General features: G+C 45.5%; 1 protein-coding gene, 1 long non-coding RNA gene and 1 pseudogene across 2 annotated transcripts; 1 reads left to right on the forward strand and 2 right to left on the reverse strand.

Moving 5' to 3' along the window:
- Positions 1 to 3,543: 3,543 nt before the first annotated feature.
- LOC127293451 (uncharacterized) lies at positions 3,544 to 5,835 on the forward strand. Its single transcript, XR_011742714.1, has 2 exons — positions 3,544 to 5,292; positions 5,374 to 5,835. It is a non-coding gene; the product is annotated as an uncharacterized lncRNA (long non-coding RNA).
- A 7,249-nt stretch (positions 5,836 to 13,084) lies between these two features.
- On the reverse strand, positions 13,085 to 15,037 carry LOC127347038 (uncharacterized; annotated as a pseudogene).
- Positions 15,038 to 15,358: 321 nt separating this feature from the next.
- Positions 15,359 to 18,177, reverse strand: LOC127347039 (uncharacterized). The gene is made up of 2 exons (XM_051373268.1): positions 17,061 to 18,177; positions 15,359 to 15,645 (listed from the first exon to the last, which is right to left on the reverse strand). Exons 1-2 carry the CDS (start codon positions 18,175 to 18,177, stop codon positions 15,359 to 15,361), a joined length of 1,404 nt encoding a protein of 467 aa, XP_051229228.1.
- Positions 18,178 to 18,307: the final 130 nt, after the last annotated feature.

The following is an 18,307-nucleotide window of genomic DNA, read 5'->3' on the forward strand; positions in this document are numbered from 1 at the left end:
CTCCAGCTTGTAGATCTCTGAAGTCATACAATAGTGTGTTGTATTTACATGTTTTTTTTTTTCATAAAGGAACACGGATAAGAACAACACAAAAACATCTCTCAGCTATATCGACTTATTGTCCTCCTTTCTTTTGCGGTGGTACACCAGCTTATATGATGAGGAGATGTAGAAGCACAGAAAAGTTAGTAAGTGTTTTGGTTTAGGATTTTATAAGATGGTAACCCACAATTGCAAATGAGAAAATAAGAATATATAAGCAGATAACATTAGAAATTAGCATCATTCACCCACCAATTATGTCGGCAAACCTGACCCAAATTTTGTTTTCAGATGAACCTGACCCAATATTTGAAGGTACTCTTTGCGTCCTATGGTAGTTGTGTGAGATTTGTTAAAAGCACAAATTTCATGCGATGGAGGAAGTATCCCGGTGCAACGCACGGGCAATTTTCCTAGTAATGCAATAAAATAAAGTCGCATGCAACAATTGATGCGGAGGCTGGAGTTTTCTCCCTTTCAAAAGAAAAAACAAAAATGGTTCACACGATAAAATTACGGGATCACATCCTTTGACTGATAAATAATTTAGTTCTCAATTCACTTAGAATTAGTCACAAATTAGTTTTATACCATCTCATGTTTATGACCAACGAAACATGAACATAATCATGGACCAATGTGCATGTCGTAACATAATTATGGACCAATGTGTATGCATAGCTGTTTGATTAAGGATTAAAGTTTAAATGTTTCACAATTCTTGTCATGTTTTTCTTTTGAACTAAACCACAGTAAGAATTATGGGACGGACAAGGAGAGCGAACGAAAAAAAAACACGAGCACTCGTGTTTCCCAAACCCTAGCGCCGCCGGCCACCTTCCTCCCCTCCCTTTCCCCCTGTAACCACCCCTTGACCGGTGAATGATTCAGGGCGTGATGCCTTGCTGGGATTGGATTTGAACATAAGAGATAGCTCCCCCCCCCCCCCCCCCCCCGCTTCGCTCACCCCCAGATCTTGGGCCGTTCGGCCCCTCCCTACTCCTCTCCAGCGAAGGCCCGCGATGAGTTGGGTGCGGGTCCCTCCCATGTAAAGCAGTTGCATAGGAATAGTCTAGCTTTAGATCTTGGCTGCCAGTAGTGGGCTTGATGCGTGTTGCTTCGAGCGGAGCTCCAAATCATGGAGGCTAGATATGGGGCTGATTAGGGTTCTTCCAATGGGGTTTCATGATCCATTGGTCGGAGCTGGGAGCAAAGGGGAGGGCCACTGTCTCTGTTAATAAGGTCGTGGGTTCGTGCCATCTTGGGAAGCAGAGCTTGGCGCTCGGAAGTTCTCTCCGGCCAGCCTCGATGGCGAGGGGAGGAAGCGGACCGGCATGCTAGTCTCTGCAACTAGAAGATGGCGGAGAAGGTTCTTGATGCAGCTTGGAGAGTACCACATGGTGGCCATGTCCGCCACCGTGATCTGTGACCGAGTCAGCGGTCTCCAGACGCATGTGCGACGTTTCTTCAACCTCCATGATGGAAGCCCCTTATGGAGATTCTCGTCGATGCTCCACGCCATATCGCCACCAAGTGCATCGTTCCCGGTGGAGTCAACAAGGTGGCTGGCGATGGAGTCCCGTTTCCGGTGGAGAGGACCAAGGACTCAATTGCATTTTTAGTTTTTGTTATAGGGTCCTTTGTGCAATTTCCAAAGTTGTGTTGTATTTCTATTTATCTGTAAGGCCCTTGGTGTAAAATTGTACCCACCGAAGATGAATTGATGCAGCTTTCGGAATCCTCCTGGAGCCCTTTTCCTGTTAAAAATAAACATTTGAACATAAGATACAAGGAACGATTCAGACGTCACTGGAGAGCGAGAGAATAGAATAAAGGTAGGAGACTGAATTCAGTTTCTAATCATTTCTTTTCTGCCCATTACATTTTTCTTCCTCTTCTTATGCTCCACTCAACGCTTACATGTGGACCCTAGTTCACACATTATACACTATATAAAAGGTAGATGGATTCGCGCTCTCTGTTTGCTCCGGCTACTGTTTATGAGCTATTTTCCTCCATGCTCCTCCAATTAGCACCTGACACGTTTTCAAGATGAACTGCTTAATAGGTTCGCCAATTTTTTTCTATCGACCAAGGTAACCGGCTACCGGCTGCGAGGCCCTCGCGGTCAAAGCGGTGGGCGATTCAGTTTTCACTTTTCAGCGATCAGTTTCTAGGTGGTCCTCTCTCCTAGGTTCCACCGCTCAAAAGCAGCACATGTAGAGTTCCTGGTTTTTTTCTCTTCCCTGTGCTCCAATCCACCACCAGACCGCCCTTTCCCGTGATGATGCAGAGGACATCCTAGGAGACGCGTCTGCCGGTGGGGGCGACCTCGGGCCGAAGCGGGAACGGCCAGGGGCGGCGACCTTGGGGCCGGGGCAGGGGCGGGCCAGCGGGACAGGGCAGTCGCGTGCCAGGGAGGGCTCTCTTGAGGCGGAGCAGGCGCGGGGGCCCAGGGAAGAGCACGCGCGGGCTCGCAGCGGCCACGTCGGGGCGGAGCAGACAGGGACCGGCGGACCTTGGGGCAGGGCAACCGCCTGCTAGGGACGGCGCCCATGGTGCGGAGCAGACAGGGCCAGCGGCGGCCACGACGGGGCAGAGCAGGCAGGGACCGGCGGACCGTGGGTCAGGGCAGCCGCGTGCCAGGGACGGTGCCCATGGGGCGGAGCTGGCGGGGGCCTGGGACGACGACCTTGGGCCGGTGGAACCGCGTGCCTGGGGCGGACCAGGCAGGGCCAGCGGCGGCCACGTCGGGGTGGAGAAGCCAGCGGCTAGCGGCGGCCACGTCGCGGCGGAGCAGCCAGTGGCCGCCGGCGGAGAAAAACGGCGGTGGCTGGAAGAAGAAGAAAAACAACAGGTTAAATCTCTTCCTCACATAATGCCCTCCACATGTTTATTGTTGTGTTTCTTAGATTTGAAACTATTTTTCTACGGTTTTCCGGTGATCTCTTTTCTAGGTTGCAAGTATCGTTGCCTTCTCTGTTCATTCCTATGTGCCTCAATAATAGATGAAGGCTCATGATGTTGCAGTGCTCCATGCAGTATCCGATCTGACCAATGGAAGGGACACTGCTGAAGAACGTGTCCTTGAGCTCTTATGAATGGCAAGTGATTCTACCGGTGGCTGAACCTGGAAATTTGTAGATCCGATTCAAGGGCTCTCTTTGAAGTTGACTTTGTTTTCATTGAACGCTAGGTTAGTACTAAATTTCACCAGTTGCAGCAGTATACATCTCCATGGTTTATTTAAGATCTTTTATGATTTATGCAATGGTCGACTGATATTCCCAACAATTAATATTTACAAAATAGCACAGTGGATAGACTATTGGTTGCCACTGGACATTTCAATGCTTCATAGTTCATAGTCCCAGCTATTTAATCAAAATTTGATTTTACTAAATTCAGGCTTTGCACACTAGGTTAATGTTTCAGTTGTAGCGTAGTTGCTATACTAGAGTGGCCAGCTTCTTTTGCTTCTTTCGCGGATCACAGGTTCGATATGACTACACAGCGGAGACAGTACGTACTACAAAAGTTAACATGGGCCAACAATATTGTTGCATGCTTACTGTTTTCTATTTTTTAGAACGACTAATGTTGTATGGTTGTTCATAGAACTGTGGCCGACTTCTTTTTATTTCTTTCGCTAGATTGCATTATCCATTTTGTTTAGGTCAGATGATTTTGTATATGTTGATGCCTGCTGAGTGCCACAATGGAAGAGTCAGTGCCTGGTTACCGGGTGGATCAATTCAGGCACCAATTTAAGGAGGACTCCATCTACACAATAGAGCGTTTTACCCTCTATGAGGCGGAAAAAAAACATATAGATAAGTCGACCACCCCTTCAGGACTGAAAGAATATTCACATCGTGAGCAACTGGAATGAAGCAAAACATTATGTTTTCAGATCACGAAATAAATCATTGGTTTAGGTATGATAACCTCACATGCATACAATGAATTTTTCACTAACATGATATGAATTGTACATGCCTGGTTTGGTTCATGTAGTCAATGTTACACCTCTTTTAGGGCAGCTGAATAAGAAAGATTTCACATTTACATCAAGTATCGGAGGTACATTGTTCTGGCAATTAGTGGTTTCCAAAACATGTCATGGTTACATATTTATCAAGTACAGTGCTTTATGCAAGAAAGCAAACATCGTTGCATGGGGTGAGCATGCCATTGCGCTGTTGGCGTACATGCAATCTATATATTGAAGTACTTCAAAATAAACTTGGTGCACATCTACATTATGTTTCCTAAGTAGTGTTTACGACTTAAAACTGAACTGCCATTTTTATGTAACTTTGAACCGCAAGAGCATCGGCGACTTAGATCTCCTTCTCTCTCATCTATGCATGTAAATGGTGTTCTTCTCTTTTTTATTTTACTCTGCCTACAACTGAACCATCTATGTACTGTGAGGTCCCTTTCCCATGGATGATATAACTCAATTGCGCATCTGCGGAGTGTCTGCTTTCTTGACTATTCCAGGAATGATTCACACCGAGTAATAGAGATATGGCAGGTATGTTGATTAATTCCTGCAATCAGGGTCATGTCAAATATTCACAGCTGGCAAGTGAAGTATAGGGACAAAGCGGCTTATACCAGCTAGCCAACCTTCTATATATATGGTTGTTTTGGTATTTTTATAATACACTGATTTTATCTATATATAATGTTAATCATATTTTTGGTTGTTCAGGGACAGTAAAAATTGAGTGTATGCACAACCTACCATTTTCCCCCCATCTTTAGTATTTAATTTAGTGGTTGACCCTTAGTTGCATACTCCATATCATTTTTATGTGATGCTGAGGACAGAGGTAGATAATTACTTAAGCGATCTGTGACCACTGATCTACCTGATGATCCTGCAAGAAGCCACATGCCCACTCAAGACGTCCTTGAACCAATCAACCCAGACCTAGGCTGAGGTACACTCCCACACTGACACTTCTCATACTGCTTATAGCTAATCCAGCGTCAATAGACCATCCCCCACCTCAGATTTTTCGTATGCATGGAAACAAACCCGGCAACCGGCAGCAAAATAAGGTAAAATACATGGGGCGATCAACTGGATCGGTGAAAAGAAGGCATACATTTACAAATTATGTATGATTGCACCAGTGTCTAAATCCATATATTCGTTGTTTGCAATGCAGGCTGCGATAAGAGAAGAAATAGACCAAAGAATTGCTCCCAGATAAATAAGCCATCACCCTTATCCAGGTAAAAATGCAAAGCTGGAGTTAAATTGCATAAACCATGACGAAACACGTAATATTGTGGTAACACTTTCCTTTGTAGCAGGTATAAAAGTTAATAAAGGCCATGGGACTGCAAGAACTAGCCATCCAGAGAACCTGTATTGAAGAAGTCATTTTCTCTGCAATGGCCCAGCCGCAACACAAATGTAGGATATGAGCCACCCTTCCAGCAGCTCTACAACAGAGTGAGCAGACCATTGGGCTACTCGCTACTGTAATATTGAGTACCTCAAATAAAGTATTATTAAGTGGCATGTATAATAGCAGATCCCTCTCTTGGTTTTACCATCACACCTGCTAGACTAAGCTATCATTCTCTCCTCCAACGATAGAAGTGACTACTGATGTCTTAGAAAGTGGCAAAGCTATACATATTACCATCTTACTTTACTGAATCCTTCAGGTTTTGGCTATCAAGAGTATGTTCTGCTTTGGGCAAGTATCTATGGTTTGTCGTGCTCTATTTGTGTAGGCCAAGTCGATGAACCATGTAATGAAATTATTAGTTTTGTATGAATATTCTTTGCGGCCCTACCTATCCATAATGCAGCGCATACCTTGCATGCTTCACGGGCGCGGCGTGCCGCCGCGCCACTGCTTCCTAGTCTAGCTGCATAGACAAACACGCACCGGCTCTTACTCCTTGTACTTTGTTAGAGCATTTCTGGCACACTCCGTGTATTGCTCCAATCCGTAAGAAATCTGGCCGAAAACATGTCCGTATATTCGCGAAAATCGGAAACAAAATTTGAGGGGTCGGCAAACATGGCCTTCGAATCCGTAGAAGAACGGTTTCGAGGGAGAAACTGGGGGTGATCCTCATCCGTGCGAGGCTTTAGTGCGAAGGAACCCCCTTGTTCCCACGTACACGCCGCTAGCTCAAATCCCGCCGCCCCTGCCCGCCACCCCTCACCACGCCTCCGTAGCGACGCGATGGCACCCGCCGCCGGAGGTTGCTACCGAGCTCACGCCAATCGAATCGTCCAGTCTGACTGCTCCTACATCTTGATCTGGGACAACCACCACCATCCGCACCCACCAGCTCGCGGTCGTCCCCATGGCCACCGCCGACAATGCCGCACCAAAACACAAGCGGAAGGGAAACCACACCAGGGAAATCACACCGTTTCTGTCGGCGTTGCCGCTGCCGCCGCGGCCCCGACGGCCAATGTCAGGCCCGGCGCGAAGAAGCTGCCACCGAACAAGACGACGATGAAGAAGGATCCCAAGAAGGCGACTTTGGTGGCACTGACTATGGCACGGGTAAGCGCTCCGGCAGCCAACGACGGCACCGCCCGCGAGGTGTTCGACGCGATCCCTCAAGGTAAAATCTTCGCTTTCTTGTTTAGGGTGTTCCTGCGGTTGATCGATAAATAATTTGGCGGCACGATAGCACGAACAAGACTGGTGGTACTTCGTCGTTCGTGAGCATGCTCAACGACGCGTTCATTGACCTCGACAACGCTCCGCTTGGAGATGATTATGATGAGGTCATGGAGGATTACGAGAACGGCGAACTTGGCGTGGGTGACGGCTCCAACGAGGAGTGCGAGGATACACAAGATCATGAGGTTGCGGTGTTGATCGATGGGGCGGCGTCGCCGAAGGTGAAAGGGGTGGGAAGCACACCATGGAGGAGCCCATTGCGGAGGAGAACAAAATCATCATGATGGATCCATCCAACATAGATGTGTCTACACAAAAGAATATTGGGAGTATGGGAGGATGGGGATCTTGCAAAGGAGGAGGGAAGTGGCATTGGCTCCTGCAGCTCCAGAGGCTACGGCTCGTGCGGCGGCAAGTGGTGGCGGTGGTGGTGATGCTTCGGCGAGTGGTGGTGGTGGTGGAAGCTTGACGACACGGAGACTTGCTTTTGGTTTGGTTGATAGTAATGCGACGTGTTCACTGACTGATCGCGTAGATTGACTATGAACTTGGCTGTTTAAAACCATTGCATATTGTTAAAATGTCGTTGAAACTATGCGAAACCATAATTTGTGGTCCAATTTGCAGTCTTGCTGCGATTTTGCATAGACCAAACCACGCATAGGAAATTAGTATAACCGCATATTCCCGAATATGTGATTATTCCGCTTGTCTATGCGGGGTCTGGTCTGCGGAGGCTATATTTGGCCCTCAAACTGTCATTTCTGCGGCCTGTAAACATGGGTTTACCATCTGCGGTTTGAGAGGTCTGCTAGAGATGCTCTTGAATGTACAACAAGTAGTTATTACACCATCCCCTCCTGGAGAACTTGGCTGTCCCCAAGCAAGCGCCCTTGGAAACCGATGATTGAGAACCTCGAGGTCTTCCCTGTAAGGTTCCATAGCAAAAAACAAAAAATTTCATACCGACGTAATAACATATTCAAGATCTATTTTATGCAGATGTAAGGTAACGAAGGGATTCGATGTTCATACCCTTAAAGATCTAAAGCATTACGTTCCAAACGAATGTCGTTGATGAAGATGTACAATGACATCGATCTCAAGATCGAGTAGAAGTACATACGATGAAGTTCTCCAACTTGCAACACCTCCACAGTTCTATACAGGTATGATGTATAGACGCCTCTAGCTCCGGTCCAGCGAAGCAGCGGAAGTACAAGATCCTAACCGAGATTCCAGCAGCACGACGACATGCTTATGATGGTGAGGTCTCACCCTTTATGCACGTTCCCGAACTTGGGAATCACACGCGAGGGAGAGAGAGGCAATGAGCCAAGGGATGAATGAGGGAGAGAGAGGGATCTCTTTATATAGGGGGAAGGGAGGAGGGGAGGTGGGGCCTCCACCTCATGCGCTGCCCCTAGTTGCCGGCTGCCCTAGGGTTTGGGATTGGCCGGACCAAGTGGGCGGCCGACCACCTCCTCCCCTTGGGGCTTGGCACGCCCCTCCTTATCCTCTATACCTAGTTCGGTCTCGCTACCGACAAACACATTCAAAGCGTTCCCGCGATATCACATCCGTAACCTAGTCACATGCTTGCAAGCTTCCTATATGTAATGCCACCGAGTGGGCCTAGAGTATCTATCCGTCACGCAGATGCATGGACAAATCCCGCTCTTGACACATATGCCTCGACCCATCCCTTTGAAATACTTGAGCAACACTTTATGATCACCCTATTATGGTGTGACGGCTGATGTTGTCAAAGTAGTCTCCGGTGATAGTGATTAGATATGGCCTCACATTCTAAGGATTAGGTTACAATTTTTTTGTAGTATTCGCCATGATGAACTTTGTGACTGGATCACATTGCAATACATTATTTGGGTGTGAGTCCATCACATCATTCATCCGACGACATGACTCCATTATCAATTGACATAAATATCCATGATGAGGAAACCTTGATTATCTATTAATCAATGGACTATTTCACTAGGGTCTTGGTTTTGTTTACATACCACAAATGTACTAATGTTTCCGCTTAATACAGTTATAGCATGCAATAAAACTTATTATGAAAATTACATATATAACAATAAAACATATTTATTTATTTTCCTCTAGGGAACATATCCAATAGTCCACTTGCACTAGAATACAAATAAATAGTTTACATTCCGCAAAAATCTAACACCCATAGACTCTTGGTGCTGATCATGCTTCGCTTGTGGTAGAAGTTTCATCAGTGGATCCACAATATTCAGATCCGTATGTACTTTGCAAACATTTACTTCATTGTTATGGACATAGTGTCTTATCACAAGATAGCGCCGAGGAATATGTTTGGCCACTGAGTGAGACCTTGGGTCCTTTGTATTTGCAATGGCGCTTGCATTATCACAGAAGAGAACCACATGGTCATGCATACTCGGAACCACACCTAGTTTGTTGACAAACCTCCTCAGCCAAATAGCTTCATTCCCCGCATCTGAACCAGCTATGTACTCCGACTCTATCGTAGATAGAGAAACCGCGGCTTCCTTCTTGCTCCTCCAACTCACCGTGCCTCCATTCACCATAAACACATATCCTAACTGAGACTTCTAGTCGCCTGGATTAAGTGTCAAAGCTTAAATCGGTGTAACTCTTTACATCAAGCCTTTCTTCACATACTCCATAGACATGACACATATCCTTAGTTCTTTTAAGATACTTCAGGATATTCTTAACAACTTTCCAATGACCCAATCCAGGATTATTTTAGAAACGATTAGTCAAACTAACCACATCAGGCCGAGTACACATCATGGCATACGTGATAGAGCCTATGACCGAAGCATAAGGGATGTCAGACATCCTCTCTCTATCCTCATCAGTTGCTAGAATCCGAGTCACACTGAGTTTTGTATATTTTACCATAGGAAAGAACCCCTTCATGGCTTGATCCATTCTGAACCTCTTTAGAATCTTCTCTAGGTACATACTTTGACTTAATGCTATTAAACGTTTCGATCTATCTCTGAAGATTTTAGTGCCTACTGTATAAGCAGCTTCACACATGTCATTCATAGAAGATTTGCTATTCAAATAATCCTTTACACTCTTCAAAAGATTCACATCATTCCCAATCAGCAATATGTACTTGTAAATGCAGGACTCTTCCAAATTTTGGACAAATCAAAATTCTTTGCTCACCGCATCAAAGCAAAGATTCTAACTCCGAGATGCTTGCAAATGTGCGCTACAATGAGGGAGTCCGAAATGAGGCAATGCGGAAGAAGAGAGAGAAGAAAATCGCAAGCTTCATATTGAACGGGATATTATTGAAGGGATGTAGCATGGGTTGATAAATATTGATGATGATGATGAGCACATTCAGATGTCACTTCGGGAGCAACTAAGAGACAATAATGCATCACGTGCAATTGAGAGGAAGCATGGGAGTGGTACCGGTGTTCATTTGTCTCTTAGGAAGCGAAGTATCACAACATAATTCGACAAGGAACTATTAAGCAACAAAGTACCAATGCAACTAAAGATCAACAATGCTTTCAACATTGAGTCAAAGGATGTACTTGGCCAAGCATGGGGGAAGTTTTTTCAAGCAAATGAAATAATTGGTCGGAAAGCTAATTGCCCATATTTTCGTGCTGCAATGAAGATCACTCAAAATCTTGGCCCAACTCCTATTCCAACTGGAAAAGAGATTGATGGCATATATTTGGACAATAATTATGAAGAAGAGGGAGAATGGAGAAGGTTTTCAAGCAAGATTGGAAGAACTATGGTGTAACTGTGATGTGTGGCTCATGGATCTGGCCTATTGGTACGAGTCTTATCAATTTCATGGTGTATTGCAATGCGCGGATGTTCTTCCATAAACCGGTTGATGGTTGTGTTCATACTCAAAATTCTAGTTAGTTTCCAATGCTCGAAATAAATTTCTTGATCAATTCTGTTTATTTATGCCTTATTGTTTTTCAGTGGATATCATGATACATCTAGATCTGAAATGTGTTAATGTCTTTTTTTCCATGGTTAATTCTGTACATTATTATTTTATTTTATTTTTGTTCCAACTTGTGAAAGTAATTCTGTTTTATTTATGTTTAATTAGACTGCAGAATTTCTTTATATACATAGCAAAAAGGTTTTTGTTGAAGAGATAGGCAACGAAAATGTGGTTTAAATTGTAACTGATAATGAGTCAAATTACAAGAAAGCTTGTAGAAGAACCGGAGTACATTCATAATGTATGACAACCATGTGTTGCCCACATAGTTAACCTTGTGTTGAAGGACAGAGCCAAGTTTCGTGAGGTTGATGTGATAGTTAAAGTGCGAAAAAAATCTGTAGATTTTTCATAATCATAATATCCTACCTGATAGCTTGAAAAATAATTTTGGTGGTGAACTAATAAAACCGATCGAATGCCACCCGGTTTGGAACTGTTTTCAAGTTACTTGAGAGTTATCATAAAAAAGAAGATAAATATGGTGTTGCCACCCGGTGACAATGCCCCCCCCCCCAATTGGCTGCCGTCGGATCTATCATGTAGATTCGTTTTGATGCTAACCAAGTATAAAATCTCAAGCTGTAATTAACAACACTGCCTGCAAAACGGCTGAGCAAGGTGCAGCATACAACAGTGCTAACACGCCAGAAGAGACAGAGGGTCAGATAGTGGCAGGTTGTGCATGTGTGGACTCATTTCGTCTAAGTCGTACCTCTCGTAGTGATTTTTCTTGCAGAATCGATCACATGCACCGTACAGAATTAATGGCGATTCATTCGGTCATCTAACTCACATTGTTTTCAATGGACGAACATTGTTTTCAATGGACGAGACAAGAGAGAGATGTGCGGATGCATAGAGGCTCACAATGTTCATCTTCTCTGGCCAAAACAATACATATTGAGCGTAGCAAGACACCATGATCGGCGACGTGCCCACGTCGACGTCAGCGCTAGCCCGCTCGGACACGGTGATGTACTGTGTGTGTCTCATGGCGGCGGTCGGCCATGTTGACATCCCTTGCTCGCCGATAAAAATGACGTGGTGGTCGGCATTCTCGTGACCGGCGAGAATGATGTGGTGGCCAGCATGCTCGGCACCGGCGAGAACAATGTGGTGCAGGTCTACCAGCTCGTCGTGTCGCTTCTCTTCTACGACCTCGGAGGACCTGACCCTCGCCAACGAGGACGCCGATCGCCCGCTCCCTCGTTGTACTTCGAGCTTCATCGGCTGGCTGGCTGACCCTCGCCAACTTGGACATTTTCTACGGCTGGCTGAAGAATAAGTGAACAGGATAGGGATAAACTTGTGCCTGTCGTAGCTTGGCGAGATAGCTCACAGGTTGGCGAAGAGAAAAAGGGGCCGCTCAGTAAATGTGGTTCAGGTGACATGCATGCATTACTCAGCAGCTTAGCCTAGAGAGCCATGCATGCAAGTCTTCGGTACAGCACGCCATGCCTCTTTTATTTTTAAACGCAAATTTGCATGTGCAAGATCTGGCATAAGGTGCTCAGCTAGCCAGGTCTTTCGCTGCACATTTCTATTGGTTGTCTGGCCCATCAACGTATAATTAGGTCCTAACTGAATTTACAATAGAATCCATCACAACGTGTCAGACATCTGGCAGATCAGAACGAATCTCCAGCAAGTAATCAGACGGCAGCCAATGGGGGGCAGTGCCACCGGGTGGCAACAAATCCACACTCAAAAAAGAATCAGGACTATTCTTCCAAATACTTTCCTTCTAATCATCACATACCATCCATTCCCTAAACTGATCTTTTCTATGATAACTCTCAAGAAACATGAAAACAGTTCCAAACCGGGTGGCATTCAGTTTTATCAGTTCACAACCAACATTCGTTTTCATGCTATCATGTAGGTTATTATGATTATGAAAACCTACAGATTTGCTTCACACTTTTAACTATCACATCAGCCTCACGAAACTTGGCTATGTCCTTCAGCACAAGGTTAACTATGTGGGAAACACCTGTCAACCATACAATATATGAGTATACTCCGGTTCTTCTACAAAAGTTGAACAAGCTTTCTTCTAATTTGACCCATTGTCAGTTACAATTTGAACCACATTTTCTTGACCTATCTCTTCAACAAAAATCTTTTTGATCTCTTTAAAAAAAAATTATGTGCTATAATTAGACACAAATAAAATAGAGTTATTTTCACAAGTTGGAACAAAAAACAATAATAATGTACATAATTAATCTTGAATTGAAAGAAATTAACACATTTTCAAATCCAGATGCATCTTCATATCCAGTGAAAACATAATAAGGCATAAATAAACAAATTGATCAATAAAAATAATTTTGAGCACGAGAAACTAACCAAAATTTTGAGTATGGCCAGAAGCATCAACGGATTTATGGAAGAACATCCACGCATTGTAATACACCATTAAATTGATAAGACTTATAATAGTAGAACCGGTCCATGAGCCACACATCACAGTTACACCATTGTTTTTCCAATCTTGCTTGAAAATCTCTAGCCACTCTCCCGTTTATTCATAATTCTTGTCCAAATGTTTTTCATCAATATCTTTTCCAGTTGGAATATGAGTTGGGCTAAGATTTTGAGTGATCTTCATTACAACACGAAAATACGAGCAATTACCTTTCTGATCAACGATTTCATTTGCTTGAAAAAACTTTGACCATGCTTAGCCAAGTACATCAATATTCAAAGCAGTGTTGATCTTTGGTTGCATCAGTACTTTGTTGCTTAATAATTTACGGTCGAAGTATGAGTGATACTTCACTTCCCAAAAGACACACGAACACCATTGCCACTCACGCGCCTCCTCTCAATTGCATGTGAGACGTTGTTGCCTTTTAGTTGCTCGCGAATTGACATCTGAATGTGCTCATCATCATCATCTTCAATATTTATCACCCGAGGGTACATCCCTTCAATAATATCCCGTTCAATACGAAGCTTGCGATTTTCTTTCTCTTTGTTCTTCCGCATTGCCTCATCCCGGGACTTCGTCATTGCAACACACACATTTCTTGGAACATTTGGGCACTCCCTGGCATCAGCTGGTATACCACCAAGGTGGTCCCTAAAGCAGGTTGCACCTCCTCCTATACTCTTTAGGCGGCAATACTGGAATCAAACCCCCCACCAAACTTTGGGACATTATTCCAGTTATGATAGATGTCATTGTTTAGAAGTCCTACATTACAAAAAGAAAATGAATTAGGATTAAACAGAATTATCATAACAACATAACATGAATTAAAAGATATACATACATAAGAAACATAATAAATGCAGTTTTAGCCCTAAATGCTTGATAATATCAAATAAAAAACAGAATAGGAAATAGAAAAAGAATGAAGTAGGAGTAGACATGATTAACAATTTATCATCGCTAAAATGCATTTAACATCCATTAAAAGATAACAAGAAAGAAGAAACAAAGCTAACACAGTTTTAACTCAATATCCATGGCTATATCAAATAAAAACATGATTAACTAATTAAGAGTAAACAGACTAAACCATGAGTAGACATAATTAACAAGTTTATCATCGACATAGTATTGACCTCTCCAAGCTGGCTCTGTTGATGATGAATCATTCATCATCAGAACATCATCTTCATTGCTCGGGTCGCCATTGCCCCTCCTTCTAGCTTCATCAGTGCCCACCCTATGACAAAAGGGTGCATTTCTATCACCTATAAATTGCAAGTGTTAAATTTCATCAAGTGAAACTATCGACACAAGCAAGCACTTTATCTACAAAACATGAAAATCTATCTTAGAAAACAAGATGCAAACAAAGTCGATGTTTTGTAACACATGAGCATACTACAGAAAATCTATCAACAAAAGCTAGCACATTCTGTAAAAAATTAGGTTGAACATGCATACACTTGTTGAACACATTCGTACAATACATATAATCGTATCATACATTCATGCCATCATACGAAGAGGCCTGACCACATATGCCATGACTGATCACTTCTTACAGTAGTATGCAAGAAATTAGTGACGCAGCTACAAGCTAGCTACAAAATCTAAGCTACCACTAAGTAAGCATGCATCGTACATGTATACTATATCACAGTATCTTACTCTCAACTTGCCCAGCCTGCGGACGTGCAGCTCCAAAGCCAGCGCTTGTGTCTGGCGCTGCCTGTGGCCCACCCCACCATCGGCCGCTTCAGGCTGCGCTCCATCAACCCGGTCGCGCTCCTTGGTGCAGCAACCGCCGACCCAGTCACCGCGCGCACGTCCGCTGTTGAGGATGCCTTCACGTTCCATGGCGGCAGATGGGACGTAGGGGATTGAGGAGAAGGTTGGGGAGTGGTGGATGCTTCAGTAGAAGGATGGTGATGGGCGGAGGCGGGACAGAGCCGCCTCCCTCGCTTGGGTTGCCTGCAGCCGCCGTACAGACGAGTGGAGAGCGGGGAAAATGAAAATTAGGGTTAGTAAAGGCTCAGATCGAGTTTTTATACCTCCGGGGACTATCTCTGGGCTATTTTACACCTTGGGCCCAGCTGCAAATTCAAAAGAGGTCAAATTTATTTGACCGGACTGTACATATACCAGGCCCAAACGAAATAGGCGAATTTCAGATGAAATTTAATTTTTCCAGACGAAATTCAAAACCGTGCTCACCACGGCCTCGGCCGCCACATTGTACCGCGCGGCCATGGTTTTCTCCTCGGCACTGCAGTCCCTGCCGAAGCTCAGCTCCCGCAGAGACGGGCAACTCCCCACCGGCAGGAACAACACCTTGCGCGCTCCGAGGTTGTACATGCTCTGGAGCTGGCCGGTGAGGGACTGGACCAGCGCGTCGACGAACCGGAGCTGCTGCTGAAACTGAGAAGGGTTGGTGTTGGCGGCGACGGCGTCGGCTTTGGCATATCCTGTAGTGGGACTGGGTACTACAGGACATCTCGTTACTTAATTGCACTCCACGCTCTGATGCGATCGCGAAACTGGGAAATTCATGCTTGGTGCAGCGTAGCACAAGCACACAACTGTATCTGAATTTGGAATAACCAAATGGCAGCAGACGAGTTTTCTCTCACCGCTTATGAGTCTAAACTAACGAAATACGCTGATGAGAACTATAAAACACAAATCAGTTTCGACAGCTAAAACTTCCAACTTATTGCATCACTTTTAGTTCTGATAACTCCACATTACCAAAACAATTACGTAGTTGCATCTCCCTCGTTAGAAAACAGTACAAGGCCATGGATAACAAATAGTACAATTTTGCATCTCCCTCATCCGAAACAATTTTGTGGCATCAAGGAGTATGCTGACCAGATGGTTGCTGAACCAGTTCACCATTGATGGAATAACCATTCATGGAATAGACATAGCATTTCACCGAAGGATTCGCAGAGAAAATATTGTAGATTTCAGTGGCGCAACCTGGATCTTCCAGTTTGACAGTCACTCTTTTCAGCATTGGCGAGCATTTAGATATAAGCCGTAAAAAATCTTGTCCGTAATCCTCCCCATTGAAGCAAATAATTTCCAGTTCTTTGAGATGTGGCAAGGAGATACTTTGACTACTCCAGTCCTTGGGCTTACCACAAGGACAATTTCTTGGGCATGCTTGTCTCTTCAAAATAAAATGACAAGTATTTTAATATATGATTGCTTGTTTATGCTAGCTCCAGAATAGATAAGAGTGTATACCGTGTGTGAAAACTAGATTCTGCTGGCATGTACACATGTAAGACATATATAACTAAGCATGGTGAAAATTTACCTCGTCCCCCCGCTTTACGAAAATCTTCAGCTTTTCCGTGGCGACACGAATCCGATGCATGCTAAGAATAAGCAATACGAGTGCTCCAAAAATATGTCCACATGTATCGAGACTTAGGTCCAACAGCGAGAAATTGGTAATTAGAAGTTTCTCCATCTCTTTTTCAAAGTTTAGCCTTGGACCATTTCGACCCTATATAAAACAAGATGACAAGGGGTAAAACGAATTAGGGTTCAGTGGGTAAATTGAATAGGATGGGCGCAGATAATTGGCATACCTTAACAGCCCAAGATATGTCCAACCACAGAGCAGACATCTCGCGAGGGATCCACGCAGGGGTGTTTTCCTCTTGCCGGTTATCTAGTCTCGCGCACTTGAGATGCCAAAAACCAAACATAAGAGCCGATGTTGTATACCCGCGCTGCCACAAGACCTTCTCCACCATTGGCGCCGAAATGGACACACTGAGTTCCCTACGACTACGAGTCCAGACTATCAGCGTCAATTTCTTAAGCACATGCGCGACGATGTCTATGCGGCGACATTCCATGTTACCATAGAGAGAGAGGTCCTGCAACGACGCCGAACGGACCGTGACATCACCCGTAGCCAAGGCCACCTTGAGCACACGTAAGCGCGGGCAGCGTCTGACCAAGGAGTCGAGGTCGGGAATGCTGCAACGCCATGGCAGGGACAGCGTGTCAAGCGCCGAGAACTCGCCATCCGGCAGTAATGTGAAGCGGACGGTGCTGAGTAAATCCATATCAATGGACGTAGCATAGTGGAAACAGGGCAGATCGGCTTCGATGTGTCCGCGAAATTCGTCCCTGCCATATTCGTGACCGCCAAATTTCTGAGTGATCATAACCTTCCGGGGTGATAGCCTCGCCATGGCGCGGAGAAGGGGTCCGAAACCAGCGGCGTTGACAACATAAATCCGGCGAGTCTCGATGGCGAGGAGGGACATCGTGAGGCCAAGCACTGCAACTGCGGTTTCGAGCGCCGCGAGTTCTGCATGGAGCGAGAGGGGGTCATTGGCATCGCGAAAGGTGACACCGAGCACCCGGAGGCGTGGGCAGCGGCTGAGCAATGTGCCGAGGTCGAGGATGTAGCCAGCGAGGGACAGCTTCTCAAGCGCGGGAAACTCACCGGCGGCCGGCGGTGGGCCGATGCTGAGCAGCCCAACGTCTAGCTCAATCGACGTGACGCGATGGAAACTAGGCAGAACAACGTCGGCAACAGGGCTTCTGTATAGTGGCCAAATAAACTGCTCCTCGTTCTTGAGGACGAACATTAGCTCCGCCGGTGAGAGCAGCGCCACCGTGCGCAGCAACGAGCTCGGGTCATGTGTTCTCGGAAAGCGGATGTGGATGTGGATGGAAGATACCACATGTGAGGCGGAGAAGCCGGCGAGCGCCGCTTCGATCGTGTCGGACGCATCGCCGCAGAAGACAAGATCGGTGAGGCGGGTCCACAGGCCGCGCCACCGTCGCGAGAGGAGGCCCGTGCGCGCGGCGGCGCGGACGCTGCCGAGGCGCGAGAGGATCACAAGGATCATGTCGTCGGAGAGAGCGCTGATGCGGTCAGAAGACCGTGGAAGATGTCCGGAGGTAGCTCCATCCGGCGGCGGTGGCGGCGAGCGCCTTAGGCGGCGCGCCGATCGCAGTTCCATCTAAGGAAAACAAGAATTCCTGGCGGAAACTCCGACTACAATAAGGAATACCTAACCAAGCAATGCGGAAACTCGCAACTTCTTTTAAAGGAGCACTAGCATAAACCGACGCGCACGTTAGCAGTAGTTC

This window comes from Lolium perenne, chromosome 4 (genome assembly GCF_019359855.2).
Source record: "Lolium perenne isolate Kyuss_39 chromosome 4, Kyuss_2.0, whole genome shotgun sequence".
Lineage (NCBI taxonomy): Eukaryota > Viridiplantae > Streptophyta > Magnoliopsida > Poales > Poaceae > Lolium > Lolium perenne.